Source organism: Scyliorhinus canicula, chromosome 19, assembly GCF_902713615.1.
Source record: "Scyliorhinus canicula chromosome 19, sScyCan1.1, whole genome shotgun sequence".
Classification (NCBI taxonomy): domain Eukaryota; kingdom Metazoa; phylum Chordata; class Chondrichthyes; order Carcharhiniformes; family Scyliorhinidae; genus Scyliorhinus; species Scyliorhinus canicula.
The window spans coordinates 80,457,017-80,483,089 of record NC_052164.1 but is presented as its reverse complement, the minus strand read 5'-3'; the positions used below and the strand labels follow the sequence as shown (position 1 = coordinate 80,483,089).

General features: G+C 45.9%; 1 protein-coding gene across 15 annotated transcripts in view; it reads left to right on the top strand.

Moving 5' to 3' along the window:
* gramd1ba (GRAM domain containing 1Ba) overlaps window positions 1–26,073 on the top strand; it is an 808,348-nt gene that overhangs the window by 623,866 nt on the left and 158,409 nt on the right. For all 15 annotated transcript variants that reach the window (XM_038778914.1, XM_038778911.1, XM_038778917.1 and 12 more), the window contains one exon: window positions 12,746–12,953. In XM_038778914.1, coding sequence (XP_038634842.1) covers window positions 12,746–12,953 — 208 coding nt within the window. The remainder of the gene's footprint in view (window positions 1–12,745; window positions 12,954–26,073) is intronic.

Below are 26,073 nucleotides of genomic sequence, written 5' to 3'. Positions count from 1 at the left end.
TTCTTTAATAGCCCTACGCTAGTTCTGTTTGGTTGGATTTCTTCAGTCCCGCTCAGTGTCACAATGGGCTGGTTTAGCTCACTCTGCTAAATCGCTGGCTTTTAAAGCAAGCCAGCAGCACGGTTCGATTCCCGTACCAGCCTCCCCAGACAGGCGCCGGAATGTGGCGACTAGGGGCTTTTCACAGTAACTTCATTGAAGCCTACTCGTGACAATAAGCAATTTTCATTTTTTCACAATGTGGTTAAGTGACCTGATGGAGTTTTTGTACTTGGCGGGGGGGGGGGGGGGGGGGGGGGGGGGGGGGGGTGGAGAATCAAGTATGTAATGAGAGAGTTGAAATGAAAGGTGTTGTATTGAAAATTTGTTTATAAAACTTTTTTTAAAAATTCATTTTGTTGCATTCTGTATAACTAAAAGCATTCTGGGAGTTATCCCAATGGCCTTGCAGACACTAACAATGTAGCGCTAAATCATACAGGCCAGAAAGTCCTATTTCCAATTCCTTTGAACAGTTGATCATTATGGTTGGCTTCCGCACCAAAAATCTAAATATGTGAAATCAGCTGGGGCTTCCTCTCCTAATCACCTAAGCAGTGAGTTTTCCTAGAAAGTACATGTGTTCATCAATTATGTTGCTATTTTAAGAAATATTACCTGTTTCTTTCAATAGCTAGCCCTTGTATTAAACTTCAATGACATTGTGATTTGGCCATCGTCACTTTTAATATGAATCACTCATGATTCAAAGCCAGTGTCACTTAGAATCATAGAATTTTATAACCAAAAAGGACATTATTTGGCCCTCCTTCTGAGCCTGTTGTCTGAAATAAGCATCCTATTCTTGCACTTATCCTTTAAAGGGGCAATTCTCCGGTCTCGTTTCACTCTCGCATGAGCAAAATGAGGTCGATAAATAGCAGGAGAGGCCGAAAACACGAACCGAGCCAGGCACCAAACAGTTTGCGATGCAACTGGCCTGCTCCCGTAGACAAAATTGTGATCTCGCTGTAGTTTAGCAAGAAACCAATTAACACCACTTAAGCCCTATTCCATACAATTAATGGGAACCACCCCATATCCAGTGGCTTCCAGTGATTCATTGGCCTCTCAGCAAGTGGTCATGCTGGCGCCAATTAGTTCTCCCTTTTAAAAACATGAACCTGGCGGAAGGGCTTCTGTGGGGAGCTGAAGAGGTGAGTAGCCATCTTTGTTACAGGCAAAGATCCCGAGGTGCTGGGTTTGCCACCCCAATGTTTGGTGGGGGACCCTTAGCTGGGGATGGGGACCCTCCGCAGTGGATGGGGACCCTCCACAGTGGTCGGTCACCATGGGAGAGGGGGGAGGCACGGGGTGGGCAACTGGAGGAGAACCGCACGTGGCTCCACTATGCCAACCCCTGGATAGTGTGTACCCATTCCAGGGGCAACCCTTATCCCTACCTGTCTGGTCCACTGACCACCCATAATCCCCACTGACTGCTGAAGCTATTGCTAATAGGGAATTAGCAATCATAGTTAAGTGATCATTTCACTCAACCCAAGCGGATTCCCGTGAATGGGAGGGCCATGTCGCATGTGGGAGTCATTGCCTAGCATCCCAATCAGACCATGATGCCTGGACACTGCCTGAATTCTGTGGGACGTAACACCACACACTCAGCAGGCAACATCTGAACACGCATGGGATGGGACACCGCTCCGGGGACATGTCCACAGCCGGAAGGTGGGTGAGTGCCATGTGGAGGGGACCAGCCTCAACAAGTAGTCAGTGCGGGCATTTGTGCCACATCCTTGTGTACTTGGCACCACATGGAACAGGAGGACACCCGTTCTTGGTGGCTATCAAGGTCACTGCAGCTCTGAACTTTTACGCCTCAGGGCTATTCCAGGGCTCGAGCGGGCATCTCACGGGTACAGCCCACAGGGGCATCCGACAGTCACGGATGCCCTGTTTGCCCAGGAGTTGACCTTTTTCCAGCACTGTAGGCCAGTCTTCCTGGTCACACTCCCGGCGCTCACAGCCGCTGCCCTGTGACTGACCCTTCGGGACCCTCTGAACAGGAAATCCCTCCTGGCCTCCACTGTGTCTAGGAGCCTGGCCAGATCTGCGTCCCTGAATCTTAGGGCTGGTTGTCCTTGTTCCATTGTTGCTGGCTGGGGTTGGCTGCACATGAGCTGTTTTAAGTGGTACTCAACCTTGTTAGCGGGAGGCTGGCGAGCACGGTGCCGGCGAATTGGCTGGCGCGCCTTTATTTACAGCGAGGATGTCCTGTTCAGAGTGTCCGAAGGGTAAGTCACAGGGCAACGGCTGTGAGTGCCGGGATGACTGGCCTCCAGTGACGGAAAAAGGTCAATGGCGAGAAGCCCATGGGGCCTCGTTCAGTGGACCAATTAACTTTGAATAGCATTGCTGACCTCACTGGGCTGAGTGCCGGGAAGCCCCTGGTAGTTCTCGTTCGCTACCACACTTAGAAATCTTTCCGGAGAATCCCGCCTGAAATATTTCTTCTCCATCTAATTGTTCACTTTTTGAAAGCTGCTATGAGTTTTGCTTTAGTTGCTGTTTCTGGTGATACTTTGGTGTCCTAACCACCTTCAGTGTTCAAATAAAAGTTTACGAACCTGTTCCATTGCTGGTTATCTTAAATTTAGTTGCAGTCGAGTTGATTTCCCCTCCCCTCCCAAGCTTATCTCCTACCTCCATCAGATCTCCCTTTCACCCTCCTTAAACTAATTTTGTCAGATCTGTTGTATCACACTATGACCAAATTATGTTTGTTCATATTGCACATAAATCTTGAAATGGAATAGCAGTTTCAAATTTCTCAATCCTTTTCCCTCTTGTGTAAAATGCTTGCATATATTTATGTCTATAAATCAATAGAAATGTGAGTTTATCTGTTGTGTTATTAGAAATGGTTGGTGACTATAACTGTCGTTTAGTATTGTGAGGGCCACATTATGTGAACCATTATAAGCAGTGGAGCTCAATGTTACCTCACTACTGTACTCTAACGATCCATCCCTATTGGTCAGCTGGAACAGTTAATCAAAATCCATAGATTATTGAATTAACATTGATGCTTTTTTTTTACTTGCATCAAACATGGTCTTTTCGATCAAACTGATGGAGTAGTCACATGGAAATAAATTGGAGTATTTATCCTTCCTTGACAGTTTTGGGTTAGCAAAAGCAATCAATCTGAGTGCCTCTCTGCGGCTGCAGAGAATATATCTTGTTTCATCTGTTTCTTGAGGCTAAATTGTAAATAATGACTGAAATTATTTGTGGAATTTATGATTATTATATACAGAAAACTATACCAAGCAACTTGCCAAAAAGCTCAAAGGATAGGATGTGACCAGGTTATTATCATTGGGGTGACATTCAACTTGCTGCATGCGCCAATCATGCCTGTGATCCTTTCAGGACCACTGGTTAGGTGGCTCAAGATCTCATCTAGTGCACTAAAAGGAACTTGCACTGTACATCTGCCATTTGTACTTGAATTTTGCATCAGGATCTTACAACTGACATAGTCCTACAACTGATAGAACTGTATTGGTGCCATACAACTGATAAGAGAAATGCAGAGCGGCCCTGCAACCTGTGCCAAACCATATTGGGGCCATACAACCGTCAAGAGAAACACATTGGGGCCTGGCAGCTGATGCAGGATCACAATTTGCATTGTAACGCAATCATGTTCCTGTTTCATGCAGGTGGCCAGGCTGCTTGCTCACTCATTTGTGGGCCTGTCTTATTTGTATCACACAAGCCTTCGGCATCAGTGGAGCAGGAATGATTCTCCCCTTCACCCTACTACCCTACTGTGTCCGACACAACCAATGAGTGGTTTTCAATTTTTTACCCTTCATTTGTCAGTTGCAAAATAGATGGCTGAGTATTGAATATCTCTCTCCATGTTCTAAAGGTTGAACTCCCGAATCTCTATTGAATGACTTTTGTGTTCTGGATATTGCAATGATACTTTTGGCAAATGGATGACTTCTACCCAGTGTTTTTGTGCAGCAAATGTGACGACCTGTGTACATTTGAGTGCATGTTCGTGATGCTTATTATTTAACAGGACATTAAGTTCTCGAAGATTGGGTGACTGTCGGCATTAACAAGACTTGTTAATTTATTGGGAGGGTTTTTTGAATGTAAGTTAACAGACTGTGCTTTGCAAGATATTCACTGCAGTTGGATCCAGTCATTTTACGTTTGCTTGTATTCATTTGTTCTGGTAAGAACGTCATTAACCTTGGAACAATGAGAGGATTGTCAAAGCTCCAGGGTCGCACTTTGCATTCTACAATTCCATAATGGGGCAATAGACAGTTGAATACAAAGTAATGAATAAAGCTATATTTAGATACAATTTCGACAGTATGCACTTCAGACTATATGTACAGCACAATTCAGCTAGGACAAACATGCTTCAGCTATGATATGTGAAACATCGCAGTATTTCATTATGTTTGAGAAAATGCCTTCTAAGTAGCATAAACCTTTTCCAACTGTGGGTGATTTTCTTTGTTGTAGCTGTTGTTTATTGTGGTGCAGGTTGTCAATTTTGGGAATGAATGTTTGCATTTTGGTAACAAATTTCAACATTGAGTAGTCTTGTCATATGCATGCAAATCAATTAACACGGGGATGGATTATAACCCCTTTGATAGGAATCCGCACACCCCTGTGCTGTTTCCTATCGTGTCCATCTCCGTAATGTTTTAGAATTTTATATATTGGGCAGAGTACGATATGAGATTGGGAATAGAAAACCTACATAATGCATTATTATCCAAATAAAAACAACAAGTGCTGGAAAAACTCAACAGGTCAGGCAGCATCTGTGGCGAGAGAAACACAGTTGGTGTTTCAAATCCAATAGAACTTTTCTTCAGAACTGTCGCGAGCATTTAACTCTTTTTTTTTTTCTTTCCCCACAACTGCTACCAGACAGCTGAGTTTTTCCAGCACTTTTGTTTCTATTTCCGATCTCTAGAATCCGAGGTGTTTCACTTTCGTTCAGCATTATTATCCAATCTTTGTCAGTCATCTTTGTATTTGGGTCACCAGCAGAACTTTCAACTTTGCTAAAGGCATAAAATTGGACAGAGTGTATTGAATGAAATATACAGCCCAGAAGCATGTTGTTCAGCCCAAACAGTCCATGCCTGTATATGCGCTCCACTTGAGCCCCTCCCTATTTTTTCCTCATTTACTTCTTACCAGCAAAACCCTGTTCTCCCTCATGTGTCTCCCTGGCTTCCCCTTGTATACATCCATACTATTTGTCTCCGGTATACTTCTATACTATTGCCTCAAGCATACATCCATACTACAGTATTTGCCTCAAGTGTACAGTTTTGAATATTTTTACCACAGGTGTTCTGCTCTAATATTTTCAACTATGAATCCACTTGCTTTATATAGTATTCTTCAGGAGTGAAATGTTCCAAATTAAATTTTCAGAGTGAACTTTTATCAGAACTAATGGAATAGTCCTCTTTTCAGTTTAACATCTAGCTAGCATTGTGTTCCATTTCCCTTAGCCAGAGAATGACATAATGTAACACCATTATGATACGTCACTGATGGTTCAGTATCCTCTATCTTTCTGAAACATTCAGCTAACTGCATCTGTACTGTATACTTTGTCTAAATTGTATGAAACATATCTGTAACTCAGCAGCTATTTCACATACGCAGAAAATATTAAGGAGCTCAAGAATTTCTATATAGCTTTTTAAAAAAAGCAATCCCTATGGCATTAACCATTAGCCAGATTGTACTGAAATTATACATTTTATCTTTTATCCAGCTGATCAAACTTCACAGCTGTATGACATTAGGATGTGTGTCAAGTGCCGTTGAGATGGATCAGAATATGTTGTTAACCTAAAGGCAGCAAAAAGGGTCGACAAGTATATTGGGAAGGACTGATACATTCGTCAGGAATAAAAGAATGACTAGGGTAAGAGCAGGGCCAGTCAAGTAAAGTTGTGGGAAGTTGTGTTTGGAGTCCGAGGAGATAGGTGAGGTGCTAAATGAATATTTTTCGTCAGTATTCACGCTGGAAAAAGACAATGTTGTCGAGGAGGATACTGAGATGCAGGCTACTAGACTAGTAGGGCTTGAGGTTCATAAGGAGGAGGTGTTAGCAATTCTGGAAAGTGTGAAAATAGATAAGTCCCCTGGGCCGGATGGGATTTATCCTAGGATTCTCTGGGAAGCTAGGGAGGAGATTGCTGAGTCTTTGGCTTTGATCTTTATGTCGTCATTGTCTACAGGAATAGTGCCAGAAGACTGGAAGATAGCAAATGTTGTCCCCTTGTTTAAGAAGGGGAGTAGAGACAACCCTGGTAACTATAGACCAGTGAGCCTTACTTCTGTTGTGGGCAAAGTCTTGGAAATGTTTATAAGAGATATTTTTATAATCATCTAGAAAGGAATAATTTGATTAGGGATAGTCAACACTGTTTTGTGAAGGGTAGGTCATGCCTCACAAACCTTATTGAGTTCTTTGAGAAGGTGACCAAACAGGTGGACGAGGGTAAAGCAGTTGATGTGGTGTATATGGATTTCAGTAAAGCGTTTGATAATGTTCCCCACGGTAGGTTATTGCAGAAAATACGGAGGCATGGGATTCAGGGTGATTTAGCAGTTTTGATCAGAAATTGGCTCGCAGTAAGAAGACATGGGTGGTGGTTGATGGGAAATGTTCAGCCTGGAGTTCAGTTACTAGTGGTGTACCACAAGGATCTGTTTTGGGACCACTGCTGTTTGTCATTTTTATAAATGACCTGGAGGAGGGTGTAGAAGGATGGGTGAGTAAATTTGCAGATGACACTAAAGTCGGTGGAGTTGTGGACAGTGCGGAAGGATGTTGCAGGTTACAGAGGGACATAGATAAGCTGCAGAGCTGGGCTGAGAGGTGGCAAATGGAGTTTAATGCAGAAAAGTGTGAGATGATTCATTTTGGAAGGAATAACAGGAAGACAGAGTACTGGGCTAATGGTAAGATTCTTGGTAGTGTGGATGAGCAGAGATCTCGGTGTCCATGTACATAGATCCCTGAAAGTTGCCACCCAGGTTGAGAGGGTTGTTAAGAAGGTGTACGGTGTGTTAGCTTTTATTGGCAGAGGGATTGAGTTTCAGAGCCATGAGGTCATGTTGCAGCTGTACAAAACTCTGCTGCGGCCGCATTTGGAGTATTGCATGCAGTTCTGGTCGCCGCATTATAGGAAGGACGTGGAAGCATTGGAAAGGGTGCAGAGGAGATTTACCAGCATGTTGCCTGGTATGGAGAGAAGATCTCATGAGGAAAGGCTGAGGGACTTGAGGCTGTTTTCGTTCGAGAGAAGAAGGTTAACAGGTGACTTAATTGAGGCATACAAGATGATCAGAGGATTAGATAGGGTGGACAGTGAGAGGCTTTTTCCTCGGATGGTGATGGCTAGCACGAGGGGGCATAGCTTTAAATTGAGGGGAGATAGATATAGGACAGATGTCAGAGGTAGGTTCTTTACTCAGAGAGTAGCACGGGCGTGGAATAACCTGCCTGCAACAGTAATGGACTCGCCAACATTAAGGGCATTTAAATGGTCATTGGATAAACATATTTATGATAAGGGAATAGTGTAGATGAGCTTTAGAGTGGTTTCACAGGTCGGTGCAACTTTGAGGGCCGAAGGGCCTGTACTGCGCTGTAATGTTCTATGTTCATTGCCATTTGGCCAGGCTTCACTTCTGTAGATCACTGTGTTAGCTTGTGTGAGTTTGTTGACAGTTCTCATAGTTACACACAAGTTAGCAGGTCAATCCCACTGTGTTTCGAAATACATACTTCAATACATTATTGATCAAATTGTGATGAGCATAACACTGCTTATTCTGATGAGGAACTTGAGGACTGCTGCCTCACGGCGCCGAGGACCCAGATTCGATTCCGACCCCGGGTCACCGTCCATGTGGAGATTGCACATTCTCCCCGTATCTGCGTGGGTCTCACCCCCACAACCCAAAATGATATGCAGGGTAGGTGGATTGACCACGTTAAATTGCCCCTTAATTTGAAAGAGCAATTTGGGTATTGTAAATTTAAATTAAAAAATAAAAATGTGGAAATCTTTTTATAGCACAACATAGCGTCATTGGGTCTGCTTTTGAGTTGAATTGGCCATGTGTCAAAGACAGTAAATTGCTGTACTTCTTGCTAAACACCTTCTGCTTGAACCTGACTTGGTTTTATTTTGGTACCAGCAGAGACCTGTAAAACGTGTGTGGCCAAATTAGTACCTTTATTGCTTTAGTCCTTATTTAAATAAGTAATAGGGGCCAGTTTAGCACAGCTGGTTTGTGATGCAGAGCAAGGATTCAATTCCCATTCCAACTGAGGTTATTCATGAAGGCCCCGTCGTCTTATCCTTGATCTTGGCCGGGCAGCAGGACGAAGGGTGGGGGTGGCATCTGGGAGGAGGATAATCTGGTGTGTGTGTGTGCACGTGTGTGCATATTGTTTGAATGCAGGTACAATGCTGACCAGGAACAGTACCTTGCACAGATTAGGTCACCAGCATGCTGTGTCGGGGTTCAGATAGGAATAGTGGGTGGGATTTTTCCGCCCGTTCTGGAAAAAGCTATGTCAAGGCAACCATGTGTAAAAACAGGACTAGGGATATAACTAAATAATTCCATGTGTTTATTCCCTGTGCGAACAAGAGTTTATTACCTCAGTACAAAATCAGACCTTTTAATTTGAATATTTGTGTATGTGGTGCAAAAAAACTTGTGAAGGAGACTTAGAATTCTTTAATTTTGTATTTAATGACAACGTTACGAATATACTATCACAAACCAGGACTGACTGCAATTTTTTAATCAATAATTAAAATAAGGCAGCCTCTCTTGCTCCATAACAGAAAAGTTCTCAAGTTTTTTCGCTAACCCAAAATTGAAAAATCATCCCAAAATCTGTTCTCCAAAATATACGTTCTATTTTTCATTTCTTCCTTTTGATCTTTATGCACTTGTGCTCCATTAATACTAATGGGGTGCAATGATTGCTTACTTAGATTGTTTGAAATGATAAAATCTATGATCGCATGACTTCTGCCCGAGGAAAGTATTTATACCCATTCTCTCTGTGTGGTCCCTCTCTCTGATGACCAATCTGGGATCAAGAAAGCACTACATATAGACTTGAGAAGAGATAAACATCCTGTCACTCAGTGGCATGAGGATACACCACTGCGCCACTTCCTGCACAATCCTTTCATTGTTATATCCTCTACTGGTAACCAACAAAAAGAGAATCCCATCTACATAACATTTAAAATGGACTCCACTATTTATTTCCCCCTCTCTTGTTTCTTGAAACTTAGTTCGCCTCCTGAACTGCTTTGTGATTTTTTTTGTTTCTCCTCCTTCGGTTCGTCCCACTCTCCGACATTCCTCCACCTCGCAGCAACAGTTACAATGTCACCCTGCCTCTGTCATCACAATGACATGCATTTTTACATATAAATATTGGTGAGTCAAAGCAAACTCTACCAACAGAAGGTTAAAATTACTGTCAAAACCAGGATTCCAATAGCGCAAGTTTAAACGAGTGAGTACTTTTCCAATTCTTGATTTTTATCCTACCTTAAAGCTAAGGGCTCATATTTGAATTCTTGCCCACAAGGTGAAGCCAATGCTGGTACTAGAGACAAAACAGCATTTTTCGTGTTCAGTTTTAAAGTGATTTCTGGAAGCAATTTGTCGAGCTATTATTTTTAAAGCAGGATTAAATAATTAACTTCTTAGTAATTTTTACTGATTTAAAAATTTGCTTTGTGAAAATACCTGGGTTCTCTATGATCTTTCTAAATGCTGTACTTGTGCTGTTTAATACTTTATCCCTCAATACTTCTGCTGAGAATACTTTACAACACAGATTGAAAAATAACTCTAGAAAAAACTGATTTATTCTCTTTGTGTTTATCTGTGCTCAACAACACTATTCAGTGGTGCCTGTAACTGCAAAAAGTTAATTTCGAATCATTTATATAATCCCCAGGACTTCTGAGGTTGCCATACAAGTTGTACTGCAATGGCTGCTTAACTGATATAATGGAGACTTTTTGTTCTTGTGTGCTTAATTTTCTATAAAGCCTGCTGTGCCTGTCGCTCAGGCACCTGGCTACAAACGTTTTGCCTCCTAAAGTGGCACACGACAGGATGAAGAGTCTAATAGGATTACAGTACAAGGCCAGTCATACGACTCCCCCAATGATGCAGTAGGTTTATCCAGTTAGACAGTGAGCAATACAAACCTGGAAGGGCTCAGGTTTGCTACTCAATCTGCGCTGACTGAATTGATCTTAGCCAGGCAGCAGGATTAAGACTGGGAGTGGCATCTGAGGAGAGGAAGATCTGGTGTGTGTGTGTGTGTGTGTGTGTGCACGTGTGTATGTATTGTTTAAAAGCAAGTAAGATGCTGACCAGGAGCAGTACCTTGCACAGAATAGCTCAACAGCTTGCTATGTCAGGGTCAGATAGGAATAACGGGTGGGATATTTCGGCCCTTCATATTGTCGAGATCTTCCAGTCCTGCTGAAGGTATGACTCCCCCCGCCCCCAGATGGTGAGTTCTCTATCTGTAGGACAGGTGAGCCATGCAAGATTCCATAGACATCGGTGGGACCGGAAGATCCAGCCGGCAGCCATTGGCAAGCTGCTGGAAAACACGCCACCGAGGTGAGGCAAAAATCAATCTCTTGTCACTGGGTCAAGTGCCAAAAGGTTAATCCTCGAGACTATGCAGTTGAACAGATTTATAAAATTGGTTTCTGAGCTGAGTCTTTTTTAAGGTAAAGTGGAGGGAGTCATGTCAAGCAGATTTCAGACCAGGCCACATAAGCCCCGGGGCAGTTAAAGATCAAAAGGAGGACCAGATTGTGTTACTGGGGCAAAGGTGTAAAGTGTTCACAGTTGGAGACAATTGCATTGGTCTCTGAGTTCACAATGAGTAGACTCTCCCAATGCCCCAGAAAAATGTTAAGTGTTTGGGTGTAAACAGTTATATTGCAAGTTGTCCATTTACTTATATATTTTTTTAAAATCGCTTATTGTCACGAGTAGGCTTCAATGAAGTTACTGTGAAAAGCCCCTAGTCGCCACATTCTGGCGCCTGTCCGGGGAGGCTGGTACGGTGTAAGGTGTAAGCTGACCATTTACTTATAAAATAAAAGAGTGTTGTGGCCAAGAATATCTAATCTTAGAATATAAGAATATCTGGCATGAGACTAATGTGCTTTATGTTACCATGGGGAAACATGCAAATTAGGCCACTTTTCAGATCAGGTTATAGGCTTCCCTGTAAATCAGTGAATATTATAGGCAGTAGTTTTATGTGGTGAGCAGAGAAAAGAGGCTGCTTGGCATTGAAAACTACCACAGCTGGTCTGCGGGATGGAGATGGTCTCCAGTTGAGACAGATCCCGCAGCCATCTAAAGATTAGGAGAGATTGTCCTGGCCTGGGCTGGAGGGAAATCATTATTGCTGGGAGAGTATTTCAGAAAATCTCAAAGCTAAGGGAAGTGCCTGGAGGTGGCTACTCAAAGTTACTACTTGGTAAAATGAGGAAATACAAACTTATTATACACTGAAAACAACTCCTATTTGCTTTAAAAATTGTAGTTCTGTGGAGAGTGCAATCTGGGATGTCTATAAAAGGGGAACGTTCCTTTCGTAGTCTAAAGTATAAATTGCGTACAAAACGAAAACAGTGATCATTAATGCGTTCTGGCATCTCTTATAGAAAAGGTTTTAAAATGTGAAATCTTCTTGTGTCATCCTTTTCAGTTATTACCTTTAATTTTAATGTAGACATTAAATTAGCATCTGCAGGGATTGTAACAGTATCCTAACAAGGTATCAGCTGCAGGAGAGGAGAAAAGGAGATAAAATGATCAAGGATGACAAGTTGAAATGCATTCTGGTGATCAGATCAGGGACAAGTTCTCACATCCATCATGTCATGTGGCAGGATGGATCATTGGCGCAGGGGCACTTTTGCTGTAGTAATACTAGCAGTGACACAGGGATTGATAATATAGAGGAATGTTACACAAATGTACTCAATATAAGGCTATTACACAAAGCTGAATTGAAGAAATTGTGCGCCGCCGGATTGTAATAGAGGGTTATTACACAGATACTGTCTGTAATGCAGTGTGACATTTCACATGGGCTATAGTGGAATTATGTACACCTGTACTGAGATTGCAAAGAATTGTATAAAATAGTTTATGCAGAATAATTTTATAAGATGTTTGTATGCACGGGTGAGAATCGTTCTGTTAGTTTTTTTTAAAAAGTCAAGCAAATTATTAAAGGAATTAATATCACCCCATAGTGACTATAAAACACAAATTATAGGAAGGTTGTTAATTAGTGCGTTATAACTTTTCTGATCTATTGTAGAGGGAAATTATGCAGCCAGCTTGTATTATTGAAAAAGACTACAAAATAGTCAAGCAGGATCTTGTATGTACAAATGTGCAGGCAGAAATGAAAATTTGCTGATTGAAAAACAAAGTTCAGAAACTTGTTAATCCCCTGGGATGCAAAGCGGAAGGAATTTTAAACTGATTAACAACTGAAAAGAAGTATTGGCACAAGGTCTCTGAGTGGCTGTACTCTTGCAGCTCTGATACTTTCTTACCAGATTCTCCCTTTTGTCTTCAGCACTGCCAGTAATTCTGCTCGGAGCACGCCAGCCTGCTCTCCCATCCTGAGGAAACGATCACGATCCCCAACCCCTCAGAACCTAGAGGGTGAGAACATGGTGGAGAAGGGCTCGGATCATTCCTCAGACAAATCACCTTCCACCCCAGAACAGGGTATCCAACGGAGCTACTCTTCCCAGTCTGGCCGAAGCAGCAAGAACTCCAAGGTGAGCTGAGTTTAATGTTAAGGGGAGAGAGATTATTATGGGAGGAGAGTGGGAGGAATTGATCTATAAAGAGATTCTGTATCTTTGTGTCAGTACTGCAGGCCCATTACTGAGCAATATAGAAATCTGCTAAATGTCTTGCAATAATCATTCTGAGGAAAGGCACACTTTTGACATTAAGCTAAAGTATTCAGACATTTTCTAAGTCATGATTATTTAAAAATATCAGTTAATAGTTTCAATATTTTTACAACCCCTAAAAGTAGCTAGCCTTATTTTGCTCAAAGACGTTCTGATGGGTGCTGTACTTGTGTTCTTGTGAAATCTCATTTATTTTGTTAATATTGTTGTAGTCCAAAATACGTTTTCATATCACTGATAATTTACAGCGATCAGTATGACATGGAAGTTTGCCATTTTTCATCACACTCAAATTCAAATTCCTGTGGTTCCAAGGCTCGGATATGTGAATTAATTCAATGGTTCATTTGATTATGGCTCTGAGTCTGTGCAAACGCTGTCCGAACCATGCAGAGTGAGATAAGTCCCAGGTTGTATCTCCAGTTTATGCTAAGTTAACGGTCTCAGACATGCTCCAAAAAACATGGGTTAACATTTGTTGCAGTTCCCTTGGTCAATGGAGAGGAAAGCCAGCCAAAATATCTAGTCCTCACTGCTATCTGGTTCTTAAAGGGTGTAAAGAAATTGTTGAGTTTCATTGAGATGTATTTCATGGTTAAATAACCTACTGACACTTAATGCTGGGCTCCCACAAAGAATTATAGGCTGGTTGTCAATGGAACTAAATCCTAACACAAGTTGGGCTCTGGAGAGATGAGGACAAACTGGAGTTGGAAGTCCAGTCAACCAATTGTACAACCAAAAGCAAAATGGTCTAATTTGAAAATAATACTTGTAAAAATATATATTTTTATTGAAATTTTCCTTTTTTTTTAATAAACATTTTATTGAGGTATTTCTTTGGCATTGTAACAGCAACAAAATCAACAATGTACATAACCAGAAAAGCATAAACATAGTGCAAATACCGCCTCCCTCTCCCACAGGTCCTACCATTGCTTACTCCCCTAACTACACTAACCTAACCCTTCTGTTGATGATTAATTCTCTGCGAGGAAGTCGACAAATGGTTGTCACCTCCGGGCGAACCCTAACAGAGACCCTCTCATGGCGAACTTAATTTTCTACAAGCAGAGGAAGCCAGCCATGTCCGAAAGCCAGGTCTCCGATTTCGGGGGCTTTGAGTCCCTCCATACTAGTAGTATGCGCCTCCGGGCTACCAGGGAAGCAAAGGCCAGAACATCCGCCTCCTGGATTCCCGGATCCTGCAATACCCCAAAAATCGCCACCTCTGGACTCATTGCCACCCTCGTATTTAATAGCGTGGACATGGTGTCGGCAAACCCCTGCCAAAATCCCCTCAGTTTGGACATGCCTTCACCCCGTGCTCGTAAATCGCCCCCTTCACCTTTCTGAGCTGCTCCACTGCCCTCCCAGTGGTTAACAAACCAAATTCCGCCTCCGGCGTTCCCTTCGAAGTCCTGCCCCTGGAACCTCCGCATATGTCCTATCCACTCGTAAAATCTCTTTTACCAGTCGGTCCGTTTCTGCTTTATCCGTCCTGTCCCTGTGAGCCCGGATCGAGATCAACTCTCCTCTCACCACTGCCTTTAGTGCTTCCCAGATGAAGTTTTCATTTTATGAAACACAAAATAAACAACTCCATTCAAACAAAATACAATTTAACAAACTCCTACCCTCGAGGGCCCTAGCCCGTGACCCACCCAAGCCACCAACCCCGCTCCTAGGACCAGTCACTTAGTCCTAGTAGGCCCAATCCAACTCTGGAGGGGACAATCACCTGCCCCACCCCAAAGGCTTGGCAAACATCAGAGAAAAGTACTCGGTCGGCTTCAGTCCCTCCACCCCTCTTGTAACCCCACGACTCTGAGGTTCCATCTTCTCCACCTGTTCTCCAAGTCATCCACCTTTACTCTCAAGAGTCTTGTTCCTCTCCTCCACTGGCAACATCTCAACTTCCAACAAGGTGATTCGATCCCCATTCCACAACAGGGTTGCCTCCAAAACCTTCAGCACCTCTCCCATGTTCTTTCACAGTTTACGAGGACTTTCCAACTTCTCCCGAATCGGCCCAAATGCCTCCTCAATTGACCACTTAAGGGTTTCCATCATCATCCTGCCCTGCACCTCAAAATGTTTCGCAAACTATTTTTCAAACTCCTGCATCATCACCTCAGTCAGTGCTTCCACCATGATATGAGCAGCCACACCCAAAGCCAGGCCCACCACCTTTCCTCCTGCTGAGCTTCATGGGCTTTCTGGCTTCGTCGAAGAATCTTCTTCCCATCAACCTTCTCCATAGATTTCGACATATTTTCACCGACAATATCCTTATCCCATATGATGGACTGGTTTTGGTAACCAAAATTCCTGGGAACTGGTTTTAAGAAGTCCAAAAAAACAAAAACCATAGCGGGAGCTACCTTATTGAAGGATCTTAGGTTTCTACACTTAAGTACAACCGTCTCCCACCAGTCGCCACCTATGTCTTATTTTATAACCTGTTTTAATAGAGCAACAATGTGTCAAATGCATCTTGGTTCAACTTATTTATTTACATTTCAAAAAACCCTTACTTTATAAGCAAATTTATCCTTCTCAAGAAATAGTTGTTCAGTATAACACACATAACCTAATAGGTGCAGGCAAAATTCTTTGTTATCCAGTCATGGAAGTCGAATCATTCTCCATTTTTCCTTCCTTAAGAAAATCTCCAGGGCTTTGTCAATAACCCAGATAAGATTCTTAAATTCATCAGTGAACTGTCTCCCGTAACTATATCACAATGTATTGGAGCACCAATGCACAGTGCAATCATTACATTTATACACAAAGCAACCTGGAGTTATTAAAAATTTGGTATGAACCCCCGACAGAAAGTTACTCATTGGCGACACTTCCAACAAGTGAAATCTTTTCACTTTAAAAATTCGACCAAGCTGCATGTTGCAGGCAATCTACCAAATATTGATTTTTCATTGTGGAACAACAAAGGGAATCATTTAAAATAGTGTTCCATGTAGAGCAGGAAGAATATATTCCACTAAAAGAAAAGAACAAATTCAACATTAATGAGACTTTGTGGATGAATAAAGACATGAGCGAACAATTGAGGAAAAGGCATGCATTAAGTACATAATAGCCGAGGCGTGCAACATAATAGAGAATTGAAGAGGTTAAGAGACAACAAAAAATGAGAAGGCAAAGAGGACCATCAAACTAAATTATCGAGGAACGTCAAACAAAATAGTAAACAAAAGGCTGGGATGTGAATAGGACCATTAAAGAATCGACAGGATAATGATGAGAGATGGCAGAAATCTAATTATTTTGCCTCTGTATTTACCAGGGTGATGGGAATGCTGGGCATGACATTGCCTAATAAAATAAGTAATAAGAGATATGTATTTAAAATAAAAAGTGCAATGTATTAAATAAATTGATCAAAATTCCTGGTCCAGATGGTGGCATCCATGAATTTTAAAATAATCTAGGGATGAGATAGCACAGCCATTGCCATACGTACTATAATAATTCATCAGAAAAGAATGTAGTGCCAGAGGATTGTCTGATAGCTAACATATTATCCATATTTAAGAAGGAGAATAGGACATATCGGGAATTATAGTCCATTGAGCTTAACATGGATAGTAAGAAACTAATGAAATGCTAATGAAACTATGCAAAGCATAGCACAGGAAAACATTTGGAAATGAAAAATAATAATGAATAGTCAGTATGGATTTCAAAAAGGAAAATCTTTTTCGACCAACCATAACTGAATTTCTTTGACGCAATAGGTGAGAGTAGACTATAGTAATATAGGAGATGTAATTTATCTGGATTTTCAGAAGGCTTTTGATAACGTACTCAAAATGGATGAATGAGCAAGGCAAGAGAATGTGGAGCCAAATGGCAGAAAGGATTGCTAGCTGGCTTCATGTCAGAAAGCAGACAGTCGGAATAAAGGATAGCTATTCTTAATGGCAGAGGGCAAGCAGTTGTATGTTCTACAAGAATGTGTACTGGGCAAAAATTGAAGAGGGGAGTGGCTAGAAAATTCAATACTGAGGAAGACCAGCAAATTGCAGAAAGATATTAACTCTCAGAATGGGCAAATAATTGGCAAATAAAGTTCAACACAAATTTGAGATTGTACATTTTGATAAAAAGAATAGAGAGGCCACTTAGTACTCTGAAAATATGAGCCTAGATGGGATAGAGGAACTAAGGATCTCACTGTACATTGCACAACAGGATAGCAGGATCATATTTCTGGATCGAGTTGAATTTAAAAATAATCTAGGGATTATTGGATCGAGTTGAAAAATAGGAAAATATTCTGCTAAATCTACATCAATCCTTGGTTAGGTCAAACTTAAGAGTTGAATTCTAGTTGTCGTATAAAATAATATATCGAGGCACTGGAGAGGGTGCAGAGAGAATTTACAAGAAAGATACCAGGGGCAAAATTCTCCGAAGACCTGCCCATTTCCGGCGGCCAAAAGCGGTGCGGATGACTCCGGCGTCGGGGCCTTCTTTTAAGCCGGTAATCTCCGTTCCCGAAAGGGCCAGCAGCGGACTGACGCGATACGCGTCAGTTTCACCCGCTGCGGAAGTGGCGCGTTGAGAGAGAGAGATGGGACCCGGCGTTGAGAGGAGAGGGGGGGGACCCGGCGTTGAGAGAGAGAGAGGGGACCCGGCGTTGAGAGAGAGAGAGGGGACCCGGCGTTGAGAGGAGAGGGGGGGGGGACCCGGCGTTGAGAGAGAGAGAGTGGACCCGGCGTTGAGAGAGAGAGAGGGGACCCGGCGTTGAGAGAGAGAGAGGGGACCCGGCGTTGAGAGGAGAGGGGGGGGACCCGGTGTTGAGAGGAGAGGGGGGACCCGGCGTTGAGGGGGGGGGGGGGGGGGAGAGACCTGGCGTTGAGGGGGGGGGGGGACCCGGCGTTGAGGGGGGGGGACCCGGCGTTGAGAGGAGAGGGGGGGATACCGGCATTGAGAGAGATGAGGGGGCGGCATTGGAGGGGGGTAGGGGTGGTGGTGAGGGGGGGGGTAGGGGTGGTGAGGGGGGTAGGGGCGTTGGAGGGGGGTAGGGGTGGTGAGGGGGGTAGGGGCGTTGGACGGGGTAGCGGCATTGGAGGGGGGTGGGGTGGTGAGGGGGGTGTTGCGGCGTTGAGGGGGTGTTGCGGCGTAGAGGGGGGTTTGCGGCGTTGGAGGGGGGTAGGGGTGGTGGGGAGAGGGCAGGGGTGGTGGTGAGGGGGTAGGGGTGGTGAGGGGGGTAGGGTTGGTGAGGGGGGTAGGGGCGTTGGAGGGGGGTAGGGGCGTTGGAGGGGGGTAGGGGTGGTGAGGGGGGTAGGGTTGGTGAGGGGGGTAGGGGCGTTGGAGGGGGGGTAGCGGCATTGGAGGGGGGGTTGCGGCATTGAGGGGGGGTTGCGGCATTGAGGGGGGGTTGCGGCGATGAGAGGGGGGTTGCGGCGTTGAGGGGGGGTTGCGGCGTTGGAGGGTGGTGGGGAGGGGGGTAGGGGTGGTGGGGTGGGGGGTAGGGGTGGTGGGGAGAGTGGTAGGGGTGGTGGGGAGAGTGGTAGGGTGGTGGGGAGAGTGGTAGGGGTGGTGGGGAGAGTGGTAGGGGTGGTGGTGAGGGGGGTAGGGGTGGTGAGGGGGGTAGGGGTGGTGAGGGGGGTAGGAGCGTTGGAGGGGGTAGGGGTGGTGGGGGGGGTTTGGCGTAGGGGGCAGCGGCGTGCAGAGAGGCGGGGCGACGGATGCCCAGAGCCAACGCACCGTCGCCCCCCCCCTCTGCACGCCGCTGCCCCCAACCCCCCCCCCCCCCCCCCTTCACCACCCCAGCCCCCCCTCACCACCCCGCTATAAATTTTTATTTAAAATAGCCAGCTCATCCTAAAATTTGTAAGGTGCGCACTGTGAACTACCTTCGGCTGTATCAGCCCTAGCCATGCGCACAGAGTCGGGGCATTTATCCTCCGCAGCACCTCACACGGGGCAGTAGGGAAGCAGAAGTGGATAGCACTGTGGCTTCACAGCGCCGGGGTCCCTTGCCTGTGTGGAGTCTGCACGTTCTCCTCGCGTCTGCGTGGGTTTCCACCGGGTGCTCCGGTTTCCTCCCACAGTCCAAAGATGTGCAGGTTAGGTGGATTGGCTGTGATAAATTGCCCTTCTTGACCAAAAGGTTTAGGAGGGGTTATAGGGTTACGGGAATAGGGTGGAAGTGAGGGTTTAAGTAGGTCGGTGCAGACTCTATGGGCTGAATGGCCTCCTTCTTCTGCACTGTATGTTCTATGTACACCAGTTTCTCCTCCAGCTCCACCTCCAACTCGTGCTCCCACTTAGTCTGAGCCCCCTCTATGGTCACCCCATCCTTCTCCAAATTCCTCCCGTAAATTGCTGACACCCCATCTCCAACCCCCTTGCTGACAGCACTGCCTCTAGCAATGAGAAGGCAGGCGCCATCGGAAAGTTCAGGAATACATTCCTGTACCTGCATATACCTGGAACTCTCAACCTATGCCAGCCCAAACTTCTCGCCCAGCTCCTCCAAACTTGCAAATCGCCCTTGCAGAAACAGATCCTTAATTTTCTTAATCGCTCTCTCTTCCCATCCCCAGAACCTTGCGTCCATCCACCCTGGCTCAAATCTATGATTCCCATTATTCGGCATCCTCCCTGACCCAGCTCCCAACCTAAAATGCTGCCTAAACTGCCTCCAGATCTTCAACGTGACTACCGCCACTGGACTCACCGAATACTCCCCTGTGGCCATCGGGCACGGTGCTGTAGCCAGCAGGAGCCCACCTCTTTCCTCAGCCACAAAGGCCTCCTCCCCTGATCCATCGCCGAATGATCTCTGCATTTCCCACCCAGTAATAATACATCAAATTTGAGAAGCCCGTCCCCTCTGCAGTATCACTTTCCTAATCCTAGCCACCTTCCCCGCCCAAGCAAGCCAGTAGATCAGCCTGTCCACCCCCCTAAAAAACATCTTGGGCAAAAAGACTGGCAGGCACTAAAACAAGAACCAGAATCGCAGCAAAACATTCATCTTTACTGCCTGCACCCGGCCCACCAGCAACAGAGGGGGATTGTCCCACCTCAACAAGTCCACCTTCACCCTCCCCAGCAGGCTAGTGAAATTAAACGTCCAAAGCACTGACCAATCCCAGGCCATCTGCACCCTAAATACTTAAAATGAGACGCTGCCAGGCGAAATGGCAGCCCCACTCCCACTCCTGGAGGAGAGACTTTAGGGGCCTCACGGTAGCATGGTGGTTAGCATCAATGCTTCACAGCTCCAGGGTCCCAGGTTCGATTCCCGGCTGGGTCACTGTCTGTGTGGAGTCTGCACGTCCTCCCCGTGTGTGCGTGGGTTTCCTCCGGGTGCTCCGGTTTCCTCCCACAGTCCAAAGATGTGCGGGTTAGGTGGATTGGCCATGCTAAATTGCCCATAGTGTAAGGTTAATGGGGGGATTGTTGTGTTACGGGTATACGGGTTACGTGGGTTTAAGTAGGGTGATCATTGCTCGGCACAACATCGAGGGCCGAAGGGCCTGTTCTGTGCTGTACTGTTCTATGTTCTATGTTCTAGACCATAAAGTATTCACTTCTCTGAAGCAACCCCAGTATGCCCCCCACCGAAGAGCTTGGCTCAAATATACAACAACAAATTATCTGCATTTAAGGGCACCATATCCACGTTATCCCCATCAACGACTCCGAGCTCCTCGGTGCAATAACCAAGGGCTCCATAGCCAATGCAAACAGAAAGGGGACATGGAGCTTCCCTGCCTCGTACCCTAGAGCAATGCAAAATATGCTAAGATCATTCTATTTGTGCACATGCTGGCCATCGACTCCTTGTATAACAGCTGCATCCATGCCACATACTTCAGCCCAATCTCAAATTTCTCCCGTACCGCTGAAATAACTCCACTCCACCCGATCAAATGCCTTCTCCGTATCCAACGCCACCACCACCTCCGTCTCCGTTCTCTCTGCCAGAGAATGCACAACATTCAACAGTCTCCTCACATTTGAGGACAACTGTCTTCCCTTTATGAGCCCCATCTGATCCCCCTCCCAATCACCTTCAGAAGGCACTCCTCCAACCTTAACACCAACACCTTTGCCAATATCTTGGCATCTACATTTGAGCAGAGATATGGGCTTGTACGACCCACACGCCACCATTTCCATATCCTTCTTGAGCAACAATGAGATGGAAGCCTGCCCTATTGTTTGCGGCAAGAGACTCCTATTCATCACGTCCTCAAACATTCCCACCATCAATGGTGCCAGTTATCCTTAAATCTTTTCTAAAATTCGAGTGGAAACCTGGTAGGCCCCGCTGCCTTCCCTGCCTGCATCCTCCCAATTGCCAACTTCAGCTCCTCCACCCACACCAGATCCTCCAGCCCTGCCATCTCCACCTCCCCCAACCTCGGGCACTCTAGTCCACCCAGGAACTTCCTCCTATCCCGCCGCTCCTCCGGTGGCTCTGACTGTGCAAGTCTTTATAGAACTCCTCAAACACCTTATTAATGGACTTCTCGTGATGGCGGGCGGGAGGTAGCCGCACACTGGAGGGCTCCTGCTCGGGAATCGGAATTTCACTGTTTTAACTCCCGGTCCCGGGGGCAATAGAGGCTGAAAGGCTGTAAGAAGGCACAGCGAGATGGAATGTCCAAGTTTGGGAGAAAAACGGCCATGACAAAGGGGGTTAACAGAAGTCCACTAGTGAGTGAAAACGTCAGCGCAGGAACTGTAAGGAAAGCGGAAGCTGAAGCACCAGGGGAGGCCGCATCGCTCACAGCAGAAGAACTGACCAAAGTGATGGTTGTGGAACTTGAAAAACAGTTCACAAAACACATGGAAGCGATGAAGAAGGAAATGGGGGCGGTATTGAAAGTGCTGGTGGAGGAGGCAATTGCCCCGGTGAGGGCGGCGGTATCAAGCGCAGTAGCGGAGGTGCGGGAGCAAGGTGAGACACTGAAGGAAGTGGATGAGGCATTATCGCAGCACAGCGATCAACTCACCTCGATGGGGAAGGAGTTGCGGAGGGTGATAGAGACCAACAAGGGTCTGCAAGCCAAAATGGAAGACCAGGAAAACAGATCCAGACGATAGAATCTGAGGATTGTGGGTTTGCCCGAAGGGGTGGAAGGCCCGAGGCTGACGGAGTATTTTGCCACTATGTTGGCGAAGCTATTGGGGGGGGGGGGCTCGGGCTCATCGGTCGTGGAGACCTATACCAAAGGCGAGTGAGCCGCCGAGCGTAGTAACTGTGTGTTTCCATAGGTATAGCGTGAAGGAGAAAGTCCTATGCTGGGCAAAGCAGAAGCGGGAGGTGCAGTGGGCTGGAGCTGGTATATGTATATACCAGGACTTTACAGTGGAGCTGGCGAGGAGATGGGCTGCCTTCAGCCAGGTGAAAAAGGCACTGTACATCAGCAAGGTGCAGTGCGGCATAGTATATCCAGCTAAGTTGAGGGTGATCTACAAATCCAAGGACTTTTATTTTGGGACGGCGGAAGCGGAGGAGGAGTTTGCGAAGGCAGAAGGACTGTGGCAGAATTGAGAATTGGTCGTGTACCGATTTAGCCTCATGTAACTTTATTTTTTCACTGCGTGTTGGTGTATGTACTAAATGAGTCGACACTGTATATATTTGGACAAGGGAAGAGATGGGACTTTCACTTGCAATGATGGTTCTTTGGGGCTTGGGTGTGTATGCGGGGTCTGTGTGCTAAAGGGGATTTCTTGGTTTTCCTGGGACCGGGCAACGGGGAAGGAGACCCGGGCAGGGGCCTCCACGCTGGCCTGTTTAAGCTGGCCAGTGAACGGGAGTGAGGTGGGGGGAGGCTATGGCCATCGGAGTCTGGTAGAACCGGTTCTGGTGAATCTAGCCGGGGTGAAAAGTTGGGGGAAGGAACCGAGGTTGGGGGGAGAAGTTTATAAAAGTAAGTGGAGGGAAGGAGTTTGGGAGGTGGGGGCAGTGTCTACAATTCATGGGTGTCATTTACGGTACTCTTTCAGGGATTGCGTGGCATTGAATATTAGGGGGGCCGTTGGGGGTGTGGACTGTATCTGTCAAGGATGATCATCGGCGATTCCTGATTCCTTTTTCTTTTTTCCTTTTTTTCCCCACCTTGGGAGGGTTTGTTTTATTTGATGCTTGTATTTTCAGGTGGGCCGTTGTTCTGGGTGGTGGGAGAATGTGATCGTTGTTGTTGATAAGGGGATTGACATTGTATTTGTTACCGTTTACTATTTGTTGGTGGGGTGTAAATTCTGAAGAAAATGTGAAAATGGAAAATAAAAATATTTTAAAAAAAAAATACAAAACACCTTATTAATCTGTTCTGAACCACCACCAACTCCCCCCTCCTGTCCTGCACCCAAACAATCTCCCTTGCCGCGGGCTCCCTGACAACAAGCCCCGCCTTTTCCCTGTACTCATAAACAGCCCCCATCGCCCTTCTCAACTGATTGGTGGCTTTTCCCATGGACAATAGGTCAAACCTCACCTGCAACTCCTTCCTGTTTGCAAGGAGCCCTGGGTCCGGGTGCCCCATGTATTTCCCATCCTCCTGCAAAATCTCTTCTATCAGTCGTTGGCGTTCTTCCCCCTCCTCCCTATCCACCTTAGCCTTAAACGAGATCACCTCCCCTCTCTGCCACCTTCAGAGCTTCCCAGATCACCAACTGTAAGAACTCTCCATACAATTAAACCACACATGCTCATCGATCAACCTTTCTACCTTGTCACAGAAGCTCCAATCTGCCAATAACCCCACATCTATTCTCCACCCCGGTTTCTGGGCTGCACCCTTCTCCAATACCATATCCATCTAATGCGGAGCATGATCCGAGATCACAATTGCCGAGTACTCCGACCTGTTAACTCCAGCCAACAGTGCCTATCCCACCACATAAAAGTATCCTTGAAAACATCTTGTGCACCGGGGAGAAAACTAATACTCCCGATCCGTTGGGAGTGAACATACCCACGGGCCCACCTTCACCCTCCAATTGGTTTCCTGCAGCATCACCATATCAGCTTTTAGACTCTTAAACTGTGCAAAAGGTCTCGCTCTCTTCACTGGTCCCCCTAATCCCCTCACGTTCCAAATCACCATTCTGACCACCCCTCCTATTCGCCATCACCATTACTGAGGCCTGTCCCATCCTTTTCTTCCTGTTGATTCCGCCCTCCAAGAATCCCCCCATCCACTTCCTCTTGCAAACGCCTCTGACAATATTGATCCCCTCCCCCCACCATTCACACATCCCAGGTCCATTAAAACCTGCTCAGCCAAACTCCAACGACAGCGGCCCCTCACCCCTACCACGTTCCTGTTCACTGGGCAACCTACATTTGTTAGTGCGGTGACCCCTGCCAGAACCCACGCGCCCCCCCCCCTTTCAGTAACGTGGCCCACGTGCCCAAAACCCACCTCCCTTAAACCAAGAAACAATAGAAAACCGCACCCTTAAGGAAAAAAGAAAACCCAAACCCCAGAACACATGTAAACAAACCCTGCCCATTTAAGAGACAGAAACAAAACCCCAATCAAATGGAAGACCTTCAGTCAGAAAACACTATCCCCGTTTCCACCAAATCCATCTCCCGACTCTCATCTCAGTCCCAGTCCTTCAGCCTAACAAACACCTCCGCTGTCTCAAAAAAGTCCTTTGAATTGTGAGTCACTCTCCGCTTCGCTGGGTAGACCGCTCCAAATCTCACTCCACTGCCGCACGGTGCCACCTTCACCTGTCCAAAGGCCGTCCACCTGCTCACCAAATCCGCCGTCAGATCGTGGCATATGTGTATACCAACGCCTTCCCACTTCACAGCTCGTCTCTGTTTCATCCAGCCCAAAACCTTCTCCTTCACGCGGTAGCAGTGAAAGCAGACCATAAATAACCCTTGGTGGCTGATTTTGCTTTCGGCTTCGGCTGAGCAACCGATGTGCCCTGTCAACTCGTAGCGGGATGGTTCTTCTCCCTCGCCTATCTCCTCAGCAAACATCTTCGCAAAGTACTCTGTTGGCCTAGGACCCTCCACTCCCTTGGGAAGACCTATGATTCTCAAGTTTTACCTTCTGTTCTCCATGTCCTCCACATTAGCTCTGAGCCCTTTGTTGACCTCCGCAGCTCCTCACTCATCGGGTTGAACTGGTCGCTGTGCTGAGACAATGACTCCTCCACCACCTTCAATGTCTCTCCTTGCTCCCGCACCTCGACCGATGTCTTCATGACTGTTGCCTTTACCGGCCAATTGTCTCCTCCACCCACTCTTTCAGTGAAGCCATCATCTCCCTCCGAAACACCTCCATATGCTTAGTAAACAGCCTTTCAAACTCCACCGACACCATCTCGGTAAGCCTTTCCACCGTGAGGAGAGTGGCCCAACCCAATGGCCCAGCCCCCACCATCTTTCTTCCCGCAGGACTCTCGGCCACACTTGCCTTCCGGATGCTTCCCCCCCCCCCCCCCCCCCCCCCCTTCTTTCCAGCACCTTTTTTCTGGGGCTTCGACATTTCCTTGACTTTGTTATGACTTCCCACTCCAACTCATCCACAAGCTACCCCTTAGATTGGGCATAAAAGTCCAAAAACCAGAGACTCTAGGAGGAGCCATGTAACGTGCGACCTCCACTTGCATGCCGCCACCGCAAGTCTCTCTTTTAATATTAAATGACGATTTGGTTCCACATTTTTTTCTGAATTATGTAACAGGCGTGTGAAACCGGAACTGTATATAGCAAAAAAGTTTGCAATTTCGCTATCCATGAAATAGAGGTAATCCTTTTTCCCTATAAAATAACCAAGGCAGTTCCAGGAGACCATAGCTACCTATGATGCATCAGTAGGTAAATGTGACTAACCTACACATCCTCAGTGTCTTTCTCTCAACTCCCACCAGTAACTTGTTCCCTGTGTACGTCCCTCGGCTGCAGAAAAATACTTTTCACTGTACTTTGGTACATATGACAATAAATCAAATC